A 20,933-nucleotide genomic window follows, 5' to 3' on the forward strand; every position below is an offset into this window, starting at 1 on the left:
GGTCAGGCAGGTTTGCTGGCCAATTAAGAACAGGGATACCATGGTTCTTAAACCAGGTACTGGTAGCTTTGGTATTGTGTGCAGGTGCCAAGTCCTGTTGGAAAATGAAATCTGCATCTCCATAAAGTTGGTCAGCAGCAGGAAGCATGAAGTGCTCTAAAACCTCCTGGTAGACGGCTCCGTTGACCTTGGACCTCAGAAAACCTTGGACCAACACCAGCAGATGACATGGCACCCCAAACCGTCACTGCCTGTGGAAACTTTACACTGGACTTTCCAAAGGAAATGCAAAATTTACTTTAATCAGAGAACATAACTCAGCAGCAGTCCAGTCCTTTTTGTCTTTAGCCCAGACGAGATGCTTCTGACACTGTCTTGTTCAAGAGTGGCTTGACACAAGGAATGCGACAGCTGAAACCCATGTCTTGCATACGTCTGTGTGTGGTGGTTCTTGAAGCACTGACTCCAGCTGCAGTCCACTCTTTGTGAATCTCCACCACATTTTTGAATGGGTTTTGTTTCACAATCCTCTCCAGGGTGCGGCTATCCCTATTGTTTGTACACTTATTTCTACCACATGTTTTCCTTCCCTTTGCCTCTCTATGAATGTGCTTGGACACAGAGCTCTGTGAACAGCCAGCCTCTTTAGCAATTACCTTTTGTGTCTTGTGCAAGGTGTCAATGGTCATCTTTTGGACAGCTGTCAAGTCAGCAGTCTTCCCCATGATTGTGTAGCCTACAGAACTAGACTGAGAGACCATTTAAAGGCCTTTGCAGGTGTTTTGAGTTAATTAGCTGATTAGAGTGTGGCACCAGGTGTCTTCAATATTGAACCTTTTCACAATATTATAATTTTCTGAGATACTGAATTTGGGGTTTTCATTAGTTGTCAGTTATAATCATCAAAATTAAAAGAAATAAACACTTGAAATATATCAGTCTGTGTGGAATGAATGTATACATTATACAAGTTTCACTTTTTGAATGGAATTACTGATATAAATCAACTTTTTGATGATATTCTAATTTTATGATCAGCACCTGTATTTACTTTAGCCTACAAGTATGGGAATGTCTGAATGTGGGATCATCTATAAAATGTGGTAGACCAGGGGTTCTCAAAACCCTCCTCGGAGACTGGCAGCCGCCCCATGTTTCTGAAGCTGTGAAAGTCTGCCAACCCTGAGGACAGGTTTGAGAACTGCTGTTGTAGACTACACCCTACACTGACTGGATGCAAGACAACTTGTGGCCCGGCCAATGTATTTCTAGGCTACACTACCATCTATTGGTGGGGGTGGAAATGTGGTTGACATAAAAAAATAAATTAAGTAAATTCTAGTTTGTATGAAGTCTTCAGTCTTCAGAAGCTTGGTCAACCGGGAGGAGCTCAGAGTAGAGCCGCTGCTCCTCCACATCGAGAGGGGTCAGCTGAGGTGGCTTGGGCATCTGTTTCGGATGCATCCGGAACGCCTTCCTGGGAAGTCCTTCCTGGTCCCGTCCCACCGGGAGGAGACCCCGGGTAAGACCTAGGACACGCTGGAGGGTCTATGTCTCCCGGCTGGCCTGGGAACGCCTCGGTGTCCCCCCGGAAGAGCTAGAGGAAGTGTCTGGGGAGAGGGAAGTCTGGACATCCCTGCTTAGACTGCTGCCCCCGCGACCCGGCCCCGGATAAGCAGAAGATGATGATGATGACCAATTACCAAATTAGAGAATCGGTTTCAAAATCAGTTGGAAAACTTTCAAAAACACATCAACCATAAGCCAGAAGATACAGCTGACGAAGAAATTTGCATAATTTCTTTTCTCTTCCAATTCCACATTTCATAGAAACATTGTTAAAAGATGAGGAAGTATTACGTACATTGGGGTATATATAAAACTCAAAACATTGGTCTGTTTGAGAGGCTGTTTAGATTTTGTGTTTTAATCAAGCAAAACTTTATCATTGAATTTTCTTCCATTTTCTGGGGTATCATGACAACATGGTGGACTGGTTCCATACTTACGTGCTAAAGAATCAGATGTAGGCACTAGCAAGCCTGCGTGTTTGCATGCTGCAGCTACTTAATAGTATTTGATGACGACGACCAGGGAACTTCAGGTTTGATCAAATACTGGATTTTATATTTTTCATCATCAAATGCTGTACATTTCACAATGGCTTGCTTACCAGAAGCATTTCTTAAATGTTTCACAACAACAATTTAATATCAAATTTAAATGTTGCTTTTTTCGACCAGAAGCTCAAAAAGAACTCACTGACAGCACTCAACCCTTTTGCTAATCAGTGCATCTCATTCAGAACACACCACCACAGGGCACTTCCTCTAGGCAACGACAGTCATATCCGACAGCTAGCCACACACTGTATCATGTGCAGAATGGGGGACTGAATTTCACCCACCAGAGTAAGTACATTGAAAATAATACTACTGTATACAGCTGTAGAACACAGTATAGCTAGCACACACCACATGTTTAGAACAAATAGGAAAGGAAAAATTTAAATCTAATTAAAATGCAATTAAAGGGGGAAAATAGAAAGTTCTGGGTTGAGGGTTGACTAGCTCAAACGTAATAATGTTAGCGGAGTCCTTGCTGGTAGGGGCACTGAGGCTGTTGATGCTGCTAAGAGAAATACCTGCATGTTTCTAGCTTAGAGTAAGAAAAGTAAAAAGGCTGCTGGTGATTTGAGATTGAGGAATGCAACAGAATACAAAACAGTCCGATGAGTCCTAACAGCGGATGCATTTCTTATTCCAATGTAATAATACTTTTGATTCCACAAACACTGTAGCAGCAATATCCTTCACCTCAGGTGAGACAAATGTGAGACAAAAACACTTCTGCAATGGCCAATTCTGCATTACGTGCGTGGCACAATCTTTTAAGGGCGTTTTGGTTGGTTAAAGCAAGTTATGATGTAAACATGCTGAAAGACAAACGTAACATAGTAGCAGATAGGAATACAACACATGTCTCTGGTTTTGTCAAAACAAAGAAATATAAAACAACTGAAAACAAAATGCCATGGCACTTATTGATGAGCAATCATCTGACCTCACTTCATGGTAGTGTAATGTTCCCCATCTCCCTGGGATTTAGTATTTTGAAACATGAAAAAGCAACAATGCTCAGAGTGCATTGTTTCCAAATCAAAAATAAAGTGTATTTCAAATAAACTGGAGAAGTTCCACTACTCCCATAATAATTTCAGTGTTTATACCTATTGGAAAATAAGTGAAGTCACATGAAAAACTCTGTAGATCTGTATGCTTAACAGCATATTTATACTGAGCTAATAAAGCAAAATTCAGTAAAATTCATTCTTGGTACAAATGAAAAATCATTAACAGGTACTGTTTTGGTCTCAAGGGACTTTTTCATTGTAAAGGTAGAGTTGTGTATGAATCTATGAAGATATGTGCATTCTTGTCAGAAATGATGTTGTGTCTGTAGAAATGAAAACTGCACACAAAAAGCAATACAAATATACAGTACAGGGCTAAAAATAACCACAGCTCCATCAATGCTTTCCCTGACTGTCCAGGATTGATTCCTACTGAGACAAATGAGAACTAAACTGGTATCATGAAGCTGCTTAATGGCAACCCTGGTTGGTACACTGTAGGAAAATGTTTTACACAAAAAACAGCAGTTGTTATTTGATATAGTCCTACCCTGTTTCAGTCAATTCTCTTATTGTTGGTTCCTATTGAATATGACCCTGATCTCCACTGATTTATTTCCTATGATAGGGGGAGGAGAAATTCCTTTAGACAACCGCTTCCTACTACTACTTGTAATTGTTTCCTATGAGTCATGGCTAAAAAGGGATACAGACTAATGTCAAATGACATCACACTTTAGGTCTGAACTCAGACTTTTAACTAACATACCTACTCAAAGTAGCTACCTAGTTAGCAGGCAAAAACAGCATTTTCCCCAATACATAATTTGCAGCAGGATAACAGCCTACAGATGAAATGCCCTGTAATACAGGTAACCATCTACTTCATTACAGGAGAGGATCTGGGCAAGCCGGCAGCAAAAATACCAACAAACAGGAACTTCAAGTCCCAACTTTGGCAGATGCAGGGACCATTAAAACTCACATGGGAGTTTGACATCATTTTGACATGAGCTGTATCCCTTCTAGGCACAACATTTTACATGACTGATTGATTGATTTTGAGCACTTTCTGGTTACAGTTAAAAGAACAAATAGCAGTTTGTATAAAATAGAGGTATACATGTATATCTATTAGCTTAGGTGGATGTACACATACATAATGCACATCTGTATACACACACCAAATACATAGGAATAGAATACAGCATACACACCCACTCATACAGTGGCGTGGAATGTATTGACACACTTCCACTTCAAATAAAATTGCATTATAGATGGAATTCCTAACTGATCACATTGTTTTGCCATCAATCCACCAACAGTACCCCATTATGTCAAAGGGAGGATGTTATAAGAAATGTGAGCCAATTTTTATTTTTCAGTACTTTATAGAAGCGCCATTGACAGCGATCACAGTCGAGTACTCTTGGGTATGCCTCTCCAAGCTTTGCAAACCTGTAGACCTAGGCTCTCACATTCTTCCTTGTAAAATTTCTCAAGCTCAGTCCAACTGGATGGGAGAACATCTTTGATCATCTGGTCTCCCCCCCAGATGTTGAAATAGGGTTCAAGTCCAAGCTTACGCTTGCAGACATTCATGGACCCATCCCGGTGTCACTCTAGAATTTTGTTTTGTTCACCTTTCCTCAATCCAGCTTTGTCATTATGGGGAATTGTGTGTAGATGGATGGCAAAATGTTTTCCTTTAATCAATTATAAATTCAGTCTATAACAACTATGTGGAGTGAAGGGGTCTGAATATTTCCAAAGCTACTGTAAATACACGTTAAGAAACATATATACAAAGCTATTAACAAAATATTGCATATTTCACTGCATATTTGACAAGGCTTAATGAGGTCATATCCTGTTTTGCTTGACAAAAAATATATACAAAAATATGGAACTGGCATCTGTAAAATAAATGTAAAAAGGTACTAATGTAATGTATGTTCCTTTTTACATACATATATACACATATATATATATATATGAAATAAAGAAATGCATATGCGTAACACTCCATCCTGTTTGAATGAAACACTTAAATAGACACTAATTGCAACACTTTGAGAAATTATCAGCAAGAGGTATTTGGAAATGGATATTTCCTTCCAAATAAATTCACTTCTTGGACTGAATCTTTGCAATGGAGTTCCTAAATGAACGTCTGATCAAGTCTTGTAGTGCCTGTTGGGGTACCGAAACAAGGGCTTGTTTAAACCAGACAGATTATGCAACTGGAGGGACTGGAGCCTGTGTCTCTGCACCCAGAGTCCAGACAAATATTATCCAGGTTCTTGACTGAAACCATCCTATATCCTACTGCCATCTCAAAGGAGAACAGAGGGGCCGAGACCAATCCCCTCAATCCAACTCGATGGACCGAGCATTGAGCACATTCACATGTATGGTTCTATCCACTCCCTCCCCCTTCAGAGAAAGAAGAGGCCATGCCAACAGGACGTAGACGGGGACAGAGTGTGCAGACAGACAGGTGGTGATGTCTCCAGTTTACATCTTTATCCCTTCCTGCTGGCTGAGCTGGGACAGGGACTTCTTGATGCGCAGCGCGGTGAGTCGGGCTGCCCCGTTGGAGTACCAGCACTCTCTCATGATCTTAGCCATCACCCGCAGCACCTGGGGGGAGGGCAGGGAGTCAGAGCCATGACGGCAACACAACCGCAGTAAGTATCGGGTTAAGTTGTTGGGCACTGAGGCACGCTAATATTTCAGCTGCCCCAACCAAATGTGGATCAAGTGGGTTGCAACTGCAATGTATTAGACAGATCCATGCTGTTCTGTCTCTGTAAATATATCAGTTTAAATCCCTGTTAAGTGAAAAAGGTATATGAAGCCATTGCTTTTGTGAAAGAAACGGCAGGAGACACTACTCCTAGACATGGTGTTGAGACTATAGTGTTAATTAAGATTTCAACCCTTGTCTACAAGTCTCAGTGGGCCAGTAAAGACAATATTACTCTGTGCGCACTGCAGGGCACAGAGGAGCTCCAGATAGAGTCTGGTCAGTCTTGAGAGTTGAAATCCATGAGAGAACCAGTTTTGACCAGTTGTATGATTAAAAGCTCTGAAACCAAACTTTCTATTCAGGGAGTTGTGGTACATCTACAGCCTACAAAAGGTAAAAGTAATATTGCAAGACCCCAAACGAAACAGCCAAAATATCCTGATATAAAAAATGTACTGTATAATTCCCCCAGGAATTATACTGTTTAATAACTGTGCAACAAAAAACATTCACATTTTGAGTTTTTGTCAAAGCTTTATGAGAACGCAACCCAAGGTTTTCTCCGGGATTCATTAATATACACGGCAGCATTAAAATAAAGGGTGTTCTTGAACCAACACAGCATCTTGCTAACATTTCTAAGCATAAATGACTAACGTGCATGGCTTTAAAGCCAAGGATCTGTTTGAATGCTTTGCTTATTATGAGAAGACAACTCCAGGATAACAGCAACGTCATGGCCCTGGCTGAAACAGAACTGTCTAGACAGTCACATAAACTAAAGGCTGGTGCTATGTATACTAAAGGCTACCACGCACACAGGCGAGCTGAGGATATGTTTTTGTGACAGTGCAGCGCAGACAGAAGCCCTACTGAAAGAACACCTCTAGACTTTAAGTGAAGCATATCAGAGACAGCGGAATCAAGAGGTCCCTCCTATTCAGCCGGTCCCTGAATTGCTCCTACAGTGAGCTTAGCGTATCAGCTGACCGATTTAAAACCCCTGACGGTCTATCGATATTCTCTACCTGCATGAAGAGGAAAACCCATTTCAGACTTGGATGGGCCATTTAATATTCCCTATTATGGCAATCAATCCATGATTTTGGGATGATGATTAAATTAAGAAGCTTGGACCGCAGATTGGATGTAATGTCTTTTGTCTGTTTCCAGGTAATAAAAGGGGCATCAGTGAGTGAGTGACCCAGTGACTGGGTTAGAGTGAGAGAAACAACGAAGTGTAAAGGCTGCTGGTGAAAAACAAAGAGAGAGAAGTGAATGAGCAACAAGAGAAAGAAAGACAGTGGGAGAAAACAAGTGAGACAGCAACAAGTGCTATAGCGATAGAAATGAACAGTGTCCAGACCTCACAGCTCTGCCACCTGTTTGGGATGTTGGCTCGTAGCTTCTGGTCGCACACCACCCTCCGCATCTCCTCCACAGAGGGGTCTGACTGGACCAGGTCATAGTAGGGCAGCTGGTAGTCCTCGTGGATACCTGGGGGTGATCAACAGACAGGATTGGATTAAACGCACACACACACATTTTAGATGAATGACAATCTAAAAAAACAAATCTGACAGAGAGTTGTAAAAAAGGGAATGACATGTGATACCAGGAAGCCTTGGAGGGGACTACACTGGAATCAGCAGCAGGCAGCATTATGGGAGGGCCACAGATCCCTGAGATCCCTGGGACCAAAATGATTAATTGATCAGAGCTAAAGGGGGTGTAGGGCAATCTTACCTCCTATTGAACATCTCCGTGCAATCTCCCAGAACACCAGACCCATGGCGTAGATGTCTGCTCTCTTGAAGGACTCAAAGTGTTTCATGTTGATAGAGTCATCCAGGACTTCGGGGGCCATGTATCTGAAGAGATGTTCATAGTTATTTTTAGCATGCATTTTTAACATAATCCCTTGAACCTTAAAGAGTATTCAGAGTTCGAGGGCTGGCGTGGTCCTTCGTTGAGTGACACCGAATATTACATAATGTATCATCTGAAAGTTCTGTGTTGCTTTAAAAATAGACGTTCCGAGGATGAATATTCAATTCTGACGTTTTCCGATCCAAAGCTTCAATGGCGGTTTAAAGTCCTGACTTAAACATCCTTGTAATGTTTAAAGCCATTGTCCAGTCCTCACTACGTCATCGAGGTCAGCCTTGTGAGACACGTAGAGGGGCAGCCTTTCATAACAGCATCATTTAAAAGCACAACCCCAAATCATGCTCCACAGTAACTGAACACAACAATCGCTGAACACCCCAGACACCCGTGAACCTCTCAAGGTTCCTAACCCATTTATAGAAGGCTGACTCGACTCTCTGTCTAGCTGCCAGTATCCCCTCACACATTCCCACCACGTCCACAGATCCCTAGCCCAGAATACAATTCTTCCATGTGGACCAACAGCCCCAGATATTCCTCAAACCTACCCGAAAGACACTTAGAAATAATCTTGTAATCCGCACACAGCAACAAGACCCAAAAAAACCTTTTTTGGGGAACAGTGAAAAGACAGGTTGTTAACACTGGAAGAGAACCCCCCCCACAAAAAGATTCACACACCAATAGACCCCCCAGAAAACACAGAATAGTCGGGTGGTAAGCCATCAATGCCAGGGGCTTGACCCTTGGAAAGCTGCAAAACAGCATCGGACAATTCCTGCAGACCAATGTCAGAGTCCAAAACAGCTCCTTGCCTAGGGCCCAGTTGAGGAAGTCCATGTAGTATCTGTTCAGGACACAGAGGATCGCAGTCCTCCGCCTTGTAGAAATCAACAGTATGTTGGCACATCTCACTATCATCCATGTCCACCCTCCCCTCAGGAAGACAAAGGCAGACCACTTGTTTGCGGCGTGACATCAGCTACCCCAGGTTAAGAAAGAATGTGCTAGGAGCATCCACGTCCTTAAGGGTGGTAAAGCGAGACCTAACCAAGGCACCCTTTCATGTAAAAAAAACAACTAGCCTATTCTGAGTAAGCAATTTCAACTCAACAGACTTGAAATCTTGTTCAAGGCCCTTAACACCACTGTTTGCTAGCAGTCCCCTCCCACCATTGCCCCAAAGACTCAAAGTTCCCTTTTGTAGCCCTCAAAAACAACAAACTTTCCCCAAAACATTGTTTCTGGCAGCAACTTGACACTTACATTCCAATGAGAGGTCAACCTTTGTAGACAGGACATGTGAGCTTCAAAAGAAACAAAATGGTGATCTGAGAAACCCACAGGAATAATATCACACTTCACAATCCTACCACAGTACTGCTCAGAGACATAACCTGTCTAACCTTGCTGCACTGACCTGCCCACCATTAACTGTGAACCACGTATACTGCCTAACCAATGCATTACAAACTCACCACACATCAGAAAGCTCAAACTCAGCTAAACCACCAGACAGGCAAGTAGCCAACCACAGGTGTGGTTCCTCACTAGTGCGATCCAAGGTAAAATCCATTGTACAGTTCCAGTCCCCTCCTAAAATCAAACACCCCTCATGATCATGCGGTCTCAAGGTTCCGGTAATTCCAAATAAAGCTATACCTATACGGTCTGTACCCTAATTTGGAGAATAGGGGTACCCATTACCTGCCTTCACCAAAAAAGCCAGACCCTCAACAATCACTCACATAGAAACGGTCACCCATAAGCCTGAGGAAAAGAAAACAGCCACCCTGGGCACTAAGGTTAGTGCCATGACTGAGTACATGATTCCCCATCACTGCATTCTAACAAATCGACAGGGGTATCCAAAATCTCTAGCTCCTTCTCCTGATTCTCACCAACAGCGGCCAAAGACCCCTGACTCACTTCTGCCACACCTCACACAACACCAACCTCATGTACACTACCACTAGTACAGGGCACCTCCTGTCTGGGAAACCAGCAGCCCCTGGCCATCCTCCAGCACCCCACCACAAGTACTGGGCATCTCCTCCACACCCCTAGATCCCAGCTCCCCCTGACCCCGTCACCTGTATCCCACCTCCAGTATCAGGCTTCACCACACCAGTCAGGGAAAACGTCTCCCCAGAACCACCCTCACCTCCTACAACGACCCGGGTCAGCGGCCCATCCAGTGCTATGCTCCCCTCCGGCAATTCGGTGTCAGCGGCTCTGCGCCCCCAGCAATCCCGCTGGCAGTACGTTCTTTCTGCGGCGCCACAACCGTCAGTTTGCAGTCCCCCATATTAGCAGGCCCAGGCGCCACTTGAATTGCATGTCCGCCTTCTCCCTATGCGGACAAGCATGGCGCTTATGGCCAACTTCCCCGCACTCAAAACACTGTTGATTGCCTGTACTATTATAAACCATATCCAACCATTGTCATATTTGACTGCTCAGGAGAGTCCAAAAACCAAAACGTGTCATCGAAATGACATAAAACCATAAACTATGTTGTGAGAATTGGCATCTTGTTATGAGTTACCTGGCTTAAGCCAGTATAAATCAATCATGCAATAAGTCAGAATTACTTGACACCAGTACACCCTAACATACATGGAATGAGTTTGAATAGGAAATAAAGCAAAATGAATAGGAAATAGTTAATAGTTAAGGTTAGAAATAAAAACATTTAATTAAAATAATGACTGTGTCCTTCAAACTTTGCCTTCATCAAAGAATCCTCCATTTGCAGCAATTACAGTATGGCAAAAATGTGGCATTCTAGTTGTTCATCTTTTGAGGTAATCTGAAGAGATTTCATCCCATGCTTCCTGAAGCACCTCCCACAAATTGGATTGGCATGATGAGCACTTATTACGTAACATATGGTCAAGCTGCTCCTACAACAATTCAATAGGGTTGGGATCCAGTGACTGTTCTGGCCACTCCATTATAGACAGAATACAAGCAGACTGCTTTTTCCCTAAATAGGTCTTGTAGATTTTGTGCTGTGCTTTGGGTCATTGTTCTGTTATAAGAGGGAATTGGCTCCAGCCAAGCACCATCCATGGGGTATGGCACCGTGTTGCAAAATGGAGTGATAGCCCTCTTTCTTCAAGATCCTTTTACCCTGTAGTCTCCCAATTCACCCCCCCCCCCCAAACCATCAATTTCCCTCCACCACGCTTGACAGATGGCATCAAGAACTCCTCCAGCATAATTGTATTTGTTCTGCATCTTACAAATGTTCTTCTTTGTGATCCAAATACCTCAAACTTAGTCTGTTTGCCCATCTTAATCTTAGCTTTTTATTGGCCAGTCTGAGATTTAGGCCAATAAAATTAGGGTAATATTAGGGTACTATTTAATAAAGCTGCCAGTTGAGGACCTGTGAAACATCTGTTTCTCACACTAGTCACTCTAGTGTATGTCCTCTTGCTCAGTTGTTCACTGAGGCCTCCCACTTTCTATTCTGGTAAGACAAAGTCTGTGAAGGGAGTAGTACACTGTTGTACAAGATCTTCAGTTTCTTGGCAATTTTCCACATGGAATAGTCTTCATTTCTAAGAACAATTATAGACTGATGAGTTCCAGAAGAAAGTTATTTGTTTCTAGCCATTTTTAGCCTGTAATCGAACCCACAATTGCTGATCCTCCAGATACTCAATTTTATTTCTTTAATCAGCAGAACAGTTTTCAACTGTGCTAACATAAAGGTTTTGTAATGATCAATCAGCCTTTTAAAATGATAAACTTGGATTAGCAAACACAACATGCCATTGGAACACAGGACTGATGGTTGCTGATAATGGGCCTCAGTACACCTATGTTAATATTCCATTAAAACTCAAGCTGTTTCCAGCTAGAAAAATCATTTACAACATTAACAATGTCTACACTGTATTTCTGATCAATTTGATGTTATTTTAATGGACAAATAATATGCTTTTCTTTCAAAAACAAGGACATTTCAAAGTGACCCCAATCTTTTGAATGGTAATGTATGTGTACATATAAAATGATAATTTTTGGACTGTCAAAACATCATATTCATTATATTTCTATCATAAAGCATAGGTTAATTGTAATATCTACATATTGTGATCTGGAGTATTTCCTTTTAACCCACTGATTCAATGTTTCTTTTTTCTTCCCTCCCCAATTTTGTGACATCCAATTTGGGATGTTGAGAATTCCATTATATCCACGATTGATCTAGTCATAATTCCAGTCTTACAGTGCCGTTCTGGCCATTCATGTGTGACGCTGCCTAACATTACCCTCCTGTAATAATGGAACACTGACATTCCGTTTGATTTATTTAAAAACACTGAAACTCAAAATCAATTATTGAATGCTGACATTGGTTTTATGTTGGCACGTGAGAGAAAAACGAAAACTGAAATATGCTGGTTGCATAGGTATCGGATACCAAGTAATACAAATGCATAGATTAGTAAAGGATACAATACAATGCAAAGTGTTTGGATACGCCAGTGTGCACAGGTGGATCAATAATCAGGCAGTGGACGTTACATCACACCACCCAGACAAAGCCAAGGAAATGCCTCAAATCTCAGCACTCAGAGAAAGACACTCCTGAGAGAAGCAACAGAAAGGCCAACAATCACCTTGAAGGAGCCCTGGGAGTGGTGTAATGGTGCACCAATCAACCACATGAAGAGCTTTGCCTAATGCAAGCCATGGGGGGTGCCAATACACAAGATACATAAGAAAATACAGTGAAATACTGCAAGACTGCCAGCTTCTACTATAAAAAAGGGACATTCACCTTATAGCAGGAAAATGATCCAAAGCACAAGGACAAAGAAATATTGTAGTGGCTCAACAACCAAAAGGGTATTGACCTACAATGGCCCAGTCAAAATACTGATCTCCATCACAGTAAGAATCTGTGGCAATGGTTGAAAATTGCAGTCCATAGGTGTCATCCATCCAGCCTCAACAACCTGGCGCAAATCTGCCAAGAAGAATGGGCCAGTATCACTCTGACGATGTATGCAAAGCTTGCACATACCCCCAAAAAAACTAAGTATTTATTGCAGTGAAAGGTGGCTCAAACAAATATCAAGGTGTGGATGTTTAATACTTACGCAAGCAACATTTCCGTTTTATCCCTTAAATAATCTATTCCAACATAAAATCAATATTATTACAATCGATTTTGAGTTTCAGTATTTTAAAATAAAATTTCAAAAGGAACAAAATGTCAATGTAGCATTCGTAATTCAGTAATAGGAGATAATTGGTTGGGCAAGGCATTCACATTTCATACACAGTATGCACCTGTAGATACATGCAAATGTTCTGAAATGTAATTAGATGGAAATGCACATCACACAGTGGTATAAGCCAGTGTTTTTTAGAATAGAGACAAAAACTGACAGACCTCCATGGCTTACTGAATTGACTAATATATAATATAATGTTTAGCAGCCATGACCTTGGCTGCTAAACAATTTGATACATTTAGTTGGAAAACTAATAAAACAGGAAAGTGCATATGGTGTCCTGCCAACTCCATCTCAGGTGAAAGGGAAGAGAAGGGGGATTTTTGTCCGTTTGCCAACAAGGTCCAACTGGGTTTTGCCTTTTGCATTTGACCAAACCAAAAGGCAAAACATATAACATCCAATTCAGTGTTGTCGTTTTTTTAAATAAAAGAGACAAAACAAAATCAAAGTAAAACCCATGCATTTCTGACTGAGTTTACTGCCGTATTTATCAATTTCAATAGTAGGGACACAATATTTGCACAGTATACTGAAAGACCAATATGAGACCCATGCATTTAGATCATTGTTTAAAAGCATGAGAGACTAAGACAGTGAGTGACACAAAGGGTGAAGGAGTGGCAGAGTGTGAAAGTGAAGGAGCAAGCGACAGAAAGCGTGAGCATTGGACACAGACCTCGAGCGACAGAAAGCGAGCAGTAAAGCGAATGAGTGAACAAATGCGAGAGCGACAGAGTGAGAAAAGGGAGAGCATAAACACGGAAGCAACGGACAGGCAGGGAGAAGAGAAGGAGCAAGCAAAGGTGTGAGGGACAGACCGAACGTGCCAGTGAACGCAACAGAGAGAGCGTGACGGAAGTCTTGTAGTAGGTCAGAGGTCACAGTCTATTACGGTGTACATGAAAGGACGGGAAGGGCAGGGCAACGCCAGACGACACTCAGAACTCACATCAGCTTACTATCACGTTCTCGGACGACGGCTTTGCCCGCTGAGGGTGGGGGAGCATGTCGCGGGAGGCCCAGGGGACAGCGGCGCTGACATCGGGTGTGTTTCAGGGTGGGGGGTTGGGGGCAGGCAGCAGACAGGCATCAGTGAAGAGTATTGGTGGTGACATACTCCTGCCCGGTGCCCGCTAGTGTCGGCTGTGACCAACCACGCCCCCAAGCCCACGCTGCAACACATCAACGTCAACATACCTTGCCTATCCTTATTCATACCCCAGTTTTTTCTTTCATACTTTGCCTGCAATGATCCCAAACGCTTGGTGCAAACACTCAGGAATTTATTGCATTTGTTGTTCATGCGGGATCAAGCGACATCATGAAAGGCAGCTCAAAGCAGATGAAGTCTGATTTCATGGAAGTTATTCAGTCGCTGCTAGCCACAAAAAAATTAAATTATTTCTGGTCCTATTCCTTCCCTAGGTGGTGGCATTGAACGTTTCAGCAGACTCCTAGCATTTCATAACTGGTTACATAATTACTGCAAATCTTTGGGGTAACCTTTATGGACAATTTTGATATTGTCAGAAAGCAAAAGTTCATTTTATAAGGCAGATGGTATTCACCCAGATCATCTGGGTGCCTGGATTTTACTTAAACACAACAAGGGAGCATTAAGGAAGTAAGCGGCCAAACCAACCGCTGCTAAAATAACCAATAACTTTAATTTGCCATCATATCGCTCTACATCTGAGGAGAGGGATTATGTAAATGATGTAACTTAATTTTTTTTACAAATTATTGTCAGCTCAACCTATGCAGTAGTAGTATTACATTTGACTATTGTATTACTACAAAATTACATAAACAACTAGGTATTGTTAGTAATATTGTCCCCCATACAGTTGAGTCACACAATAAGGTTAAGAAATATCAACTCTACAAGCAAAATGTATGTTGACAAACCTGTACATTAAAAAACAAAAGCAAAGGTCTTGGGTTTTTACACTTAAATGTACAGTTTACTGTATAAAGATAGATTTTGTTAAGATTTTGGTACCTCAATCTAATCCAGACCTTTTCTATTTACATGGTTAAATCAACATGGTTATCTAAACCTAAATGAGGTAGATATTGCATTTGATGGGTACATCAAATGCAATTTAATCAAATTAATCACCTTCTAGCCTCTCTTCTTAAGTCTATATTAATTCAGTTTCCAAGGTGTTACGCTGCTATATTATTGTGCTGGGGGACATGAGGGATGTACTACTAACTTTTCTCAGTTTCCTCCAATTTTAAATTTTAGAAGGAGATGAGGTCTTGGTCCACACCTGCGGATTACCTGGTTTGGGGGGACCGTTTCTGTTCCTGTCCTTGTCCACCTGGTCATACTTCTGACCTAGTCTAAAATCAAATATACTCTGGATTTAGCCCATAGAAATTTATTTATTATTCCAATTGGACTCTTAATATCTCACCCGGCACAGCCAGAAGAGGACTGGTCACCCCTCTGAGCCTGGGTCCTCTCTAGGTTTCTTCCTAAAATTCGACCATCTTAGGGAGTTTTTCCTAGCCACTGAAATGCAACACTACTGTTGTTTGCTCCTTGGGGTTTAAGGCCGGGTGTCTCTGTAAAGCACTTTGTGACAACTGCTGTTGTAAAAAGCGCTTTATCAAATAAATTTTGATTGATTGATTGATTCATAAGGAATTCCAAAGGCCAAACCAGGTTCATCACTAAAACACATTTTAGTGAACAAGCTTTATTACAAGACCTCTCCCAAAGTAATCTTGACTACATTACAGTCATTCTTGCATTACAGTGTTTCACTAGAGTTTTTACCTCTATAGCAGAGAAACATGACCTAATATGAGGATAAGGGTCAAGAACAAATCCAATACCTGGTTAAATTCTGAAACATCTGATGCTTTTAGAATAAGAAATGAAGTGTGGGCAAATGCTGGTAGACTTTTAAGACACTGAGAAATCTGTGTATTAAACTTATTATAAAAGCAAAAGCAGACTACCATGTGAATACGGTATTTCTAACTGCAATGGATGTCGTTCTAAATTCTGGAAAAGACTAAATACCCTGAAGAACAGTGCCACCGCCACACGGCCGAAACAGATAGTGTTGGACTCTATATTCATTACTGATCAGTATGCAATTGCTGGTGCCTTTATTTGTAATGTTGGTTAGGCAAGTTACTTCCTTAAGGCTCCCTTGAAACACGGAAGCAGGTGATCTTATCGAAAAGAAATACCTACCCCAAATAAAATATATGATTAGGTTTTTGCTGAGACTGTTCACTGATTCATAGCTAGTTAGTCACCAAAAAATACACAGGGGCTGATATGCTATATCCAGGGTTTTTGGTTAGTGCTGCTACAATCATCTCTGGAGCTCTAACACACATTTAATCTGACATTCATTTCGGGGGGTAATGCGTTAAGGCTGGAAAACCACTCGTGCTCCCACTGCATAAGGGTGTGGACACTAGTGTTCTTGATAACTATCTCTCTAAATTGTCACCCCTTGCTATAATCTGGGAGGCACTGGTAAACAAACAGTTATATTTTGAACAGATTTCAAACTGGTTTTAGATGTGGGCACAGTACTTTCACAACAAGTAAATTATATTGCCAAATTAACTTAGAGACAGAACACTGGCTGTCGAAGCTGATGGAGTCCATATATGCAAGCCTGAGCTTCTTCACTCAAACCTCTGGATCCAGTCTATTATTCGAACCTGCGTTTTCTCACTGGTGCAAATTATTGCACTCATCACTGTCTTTTTTTTTTCAGTTGACTGGGAATCACCGACATCTAGAAGGGCCAGACATTGGTTGGTGTTTTTACATAAGGCTGTCATACAAAAATCTTCTGACTGTCAGACAAAATTTGATGGTAGAACAGCAGTTACCAAAAAAGTTATCCTCTCAAGACTGGATAGTGCTGGAGATACCACGGGCTTATTCAGAAAGGGGTCAAACAGTGATCTTAAGGTAAATGTTGTATTGCCTATATGTCATTTTACCATAGTAATTTTTCCATGCGTTATTGTTGTGGTACAGGGCTTAGCCGTTAAAGAGACTTCGGTCACAGCTGATTCTCTGTATAAATAAAAAGGTGAATTAAAGAAAAATCTGATTTAGTAAAACCTAGATGCTACACAAAGTAAAATGGGTGTTCCCATCCCAGGCACTGGTCCCCCTGTGCAGACAGTTACCTCTTGGTTCCCACTCTGTGATTAGGAGCGATGTCGATGGTGTCGGTGGCCGAGTCGTGGCGGACAGCCAATCCCAGGTCTGCGATGCAGCATGTGCCGTTCTTCTTCACCAGGATGTTCTTAGACTTAAGGTCACGGTGAGCGATGGCAGGCTTACCTATGGGGTGGGGGGGGGGGGGGGTGGGGGGCACAGACGTTTGTCAAAGCTGAAACCCGTCATGATCAAACGTCACATGAAATGTGCCTCATGAAAAATGAATCATTGCTAACAGTCCCCATTTCGTGTCCATCTGTCACCGGACACACAGTAGAAAAGAACATGAACGGCAGTTTTTAGTCCACTTAAATAGCCACGTCCAGTTGACGCCTCTCACCTTGGGTACCAACAATCTCCATGTGCAGGTGAGCCAGGCCGCTGGAGGTGGACAGGGACAGTTTAATCATGCCCTCTACAGTCACTGTGTACCTGTTCAGGTAGTCAAACAGAGAGCCGTGCTCATGGTAATCTGATACCAACCACAGCTGGGTCCATGTGCCGTTATCTAAGAGGAGAGCAAGGGAGAGAGAGCGAGAGAGTGAGCTATTGTATCCTATTCCACAGGGAAACACTTTACATAATGCCTGCGTTTACAACATATTAACTCAATGAAACTCTGCCTGCTAGCATCCTGACTACATACTGTCCCTGCCAAATGTCTCACTGCTTGTCAGCTGCTTTAGGGCTAGCGTGGCCTCACTAGTGCTCCTGACACAATAAAACCACGAGAGGTCACAGACAATAGGAACGATACTGGGTCATGTTCAGCAGGGCACACAGTAGCAGAACATTCTGCAATAGAAACTAAAACAGACAAACTAGACAGTTACTGGGCAAGTTAACAAACCCCCCCCCCCCCCCCCCGGTTTCACTCACTTATGAACATAACCTGGTTCAAATGTGCCCTCTGACCTTTGTTGTCGGCGGCGATGAAGCCCAGGATGTTCTCGTGGCGCAGCATGACCGTCTGGTAGATCTCCGCTTCACGGAACCACGAGCGCTCCTCCCGGGAGGAGAAGATCTTGACAGCCACCTCCTCTCCACGCCAGCGGCCCCGCCACACCTCCCCAAACCTCCCCTTTCCGATGCTCTCCTGAAGGACGATAGTCCTGGCTATGGTCCTCTGCACCAGTAGGGGCAGGCCTGAAGGGGGAGGCGCAGTGAAAGAGCAGTTATGAGCCCAGGCATTTAGAAGTTTGAAAGTAGCTTCATATAGCAACTAGAGAGGAACTGGAAACCGTGACAGCAGTTGTATGGAAAAGACACTCCAAGACACAGAGTAAAAGTTGGCCATTAGATCCAAAATAGGATCTGTCTTTCTGTCAGCAAATTCAACATGTGCACAAGGCCAGCTTAAAAGTGGATTTAGGGAGAAGGATGTACAGTAGGAAAACATAATCGACCATAACAGTCAGACCTGCAGCTATTCTCTGTCTCAAAGATGCAGAACAAAGTCTCTGAAAATAGAACAACTACTGTCTGAAGCGTGACTTTGTTCACTGTGTTCTCTTCTCTACCTTGAAAGGTCATCCGTCTGTCTGGATTCATCTGGCGTATGTGTACATAAACAGACCAGAGCATGATTCTGCCCACGTTCCAGCTGCCAGGCTCGTCTGCATTCCTTCCATTCTCCAAAATTTTCCCATTAAACACAATGACTGGAGAGAATAGCCAGCCAGGCAAAAAAATACTTGATATTAAGTTTTGAAGCATACTTCCATTGTACCACGAAAAGTTGCAGAATAACATTTAATTTCCAGGGTGGATAGTTCAAGTCCCCATAGAGGACGATGGTCCTTTGTTTGGAGTGAGGAACCATTGTTTGCAGTGAGGAACCATCAGGACATTCTATGTCTTCAGAACAATTGATAAAAACATTTATATTAACAATTGCAATTTTTTTGTCCTTTTTTATTTATTGATTCAACCTTTTCAGATAGTCTTTGGATTTAACTGCATCAGGTAGGGTTAGAAAGAGAAAGGCTTTTCTCTTTGGTATTAACCTATCCAATTAGAATTCTTCTTTGGTGGTCAAATTGTTTGAGTTGATTGGTGTCGGCGTCAGCTCCAGCAGGCATTAACAACAATTATGTTGGCTGTGTTAACATCTGTCTTTAAAATATGAGCTTGCTTGCTGTTAGCTGTGTATGAAAACAGAAGCTATGTGACCATGAGAGGTCAACAATGTTACATTCAAAATGTTGTATTTCATAAAAGATGTTTGCAATGTGAGGTCATTCATAATGTCTTCTGGAAATGTGGTTTGTCATTTTCAGGATTTTGGCAATTTCATCTAGTGAATAGAATTTTATTTTATTTAGCCATTTAGTAATTTTATAAATCGGCCCGATCAATCTGGTTTATAAATTGTGCGTTGCCTTGATGGTGTGTACGTGTTAATTCCAGCGGTCTGTTCTCAGGACAATAGTTTCCCCACTGTGCCAACATTTATTCCATGCCTTTTAATATTCACTCCAGAATCTGTTATTTACCAAACACTGAATCTACTTCTGTAATTTAGGCTTCCATTTTCTTTTGAAATAGGCACCGAGAACCGCTCAACATTTCAATAGCATGTTGTAGGCTATGCCCAAATATAGAAGGGTGATGATGCAGATTGTTTAAGCCACTCTGTGCACTAACCAAAGTATGCACGTACCTCTCCAGCTCCACTGTGCTCGTACTCTGGCTCAGCTTTATTGATCTAATCAAAAACCACTGTCTCGCATTGGAGCTAGATCATAAAGTAAAAGGTGTTACGTGATATTTGTTGTTGATATTTAGTTTGACGCCTATGTTTTAGAGACTTCAAATTACTGTCTGGGCCACCAAACTAGTCCATTCCAGTTTTCCATTGCAACCCTATAATCAGGTACTTATTTATACCCGGGATATCAGATGGGTGCCATTAATGAAGTAGAACAGAAAGCAAGCAGGCTCATGAACTCGTGGGGTGAGTTGAGTATCCGTTTTAGAGGTTATTTTATAGGCCCAGTAGGCACGGTTCACCACTACAAGATAGCAAGTGGGTGTGATGGGGCTTTGATAACCTGGAGATTTGCCATTTAATACATTAATAACATGAGATATCGCTGACTGAAATACATTGATTAGATTGTGCTTCTCCGAATGATATTCCTTAACTGGTAAGTGTATGTAGTAAGGATGGAACACACATAACATTTGCTGCAGTATACTGGCTCTCACATCTTGGGGACCAGTCGACAGAAGTCAATAACGTAACGATGTCAGTATACCACTGGGTATATGACAGTCAGTAGCATTGTCAACTTCCAAGCCTTTTCACAACAACTTACATAACCTGTCAGTAAATGACATTAGAAACTGCCTACAAACAGTCTTGTGAATTGGGATAAATTTGCTGAGACCGAAGCCCCCAAAGCATCTCCACCTCTTGACAGATGTAATCCTTAATCAATCCTAAGGGAGATTATAGCACTCAAAGATGTGAACCCTGTACTGGTAAACAGATGGAACGCCATATTAGCTCGGAGAGCATCTTTACAAAAATGTAACTCATATTGTACATTAAACAGAGCATTATAGGTACTGTAGACCAGCAGTTACCAACAGGGGATCCTCATAGAGATGCCAGGAGGCCGTTAACAAGGAACATTTATGATAAACATAACAGAATTTGTTTACTAAAAAGAATACACA

At 42.0% G+C, this 20,933-nt stretch overlaps 1 protein-coding gene across 1 annotated transcript in view; it reads right to left on the reverse strand.

The window, feature by feature from the left end:
- Nucleotides 1-5,129: 5,129 nt before the first annotated feature.
- Nucleotides 5,130-20,933, reverse strand: part of LOC105024259 (TGF-beta receptor type-1) — a 34,485-nt gene continuing 18,681 nt past the window's right edge. The window contains exons 4-9 of the mRNA XM_010894094.3: nucleotides 18,165-18,395; nucleotides 17,590-17,757; nucleotides 17,216-17,372; nucleotides 7,635-7,759; nucleotides 7,255-7,385; nucleotides 5,130-5,779 (exon numbers count right to left, since the gene is read on the reverse strand). Coding sequence (XP_010892396.2) covers nucleotides 5,654-5,779; nucleotides 7,255-7,385; nucleotides 7,635-7,759; nucleotides 17,216-17,372; nucleotides 17,590-17,757; nucleotides 18,165-18,395 — 938 coding nt within the window. The 3' untranslated portion in view covers nucleotides 5,130-5,653. The remainder of the gene's footprint in view (nucleotides 5,780-7,254; nucleotides 7,386-7,634; nucleotides 7,760-17,215; nucleotides 17,373-17,589; nucleotides 17,758-18,164; nucleotides 18,396-20,933) is intronic.

The sequence above is a fragment of the Esox lucius genome, chromosome 3 (assembly GCF_011004845.1).
Source record: "Esox lucius isolate fEsoLuc1 chromosome 3, fEsoLuc1.pri, whole genome shotgun sequence".
NCBI lineage: Eukaryota > Metazoa > Chordata > Actinopteri > Esociformes > Esocidae > Esox > Esox lucius.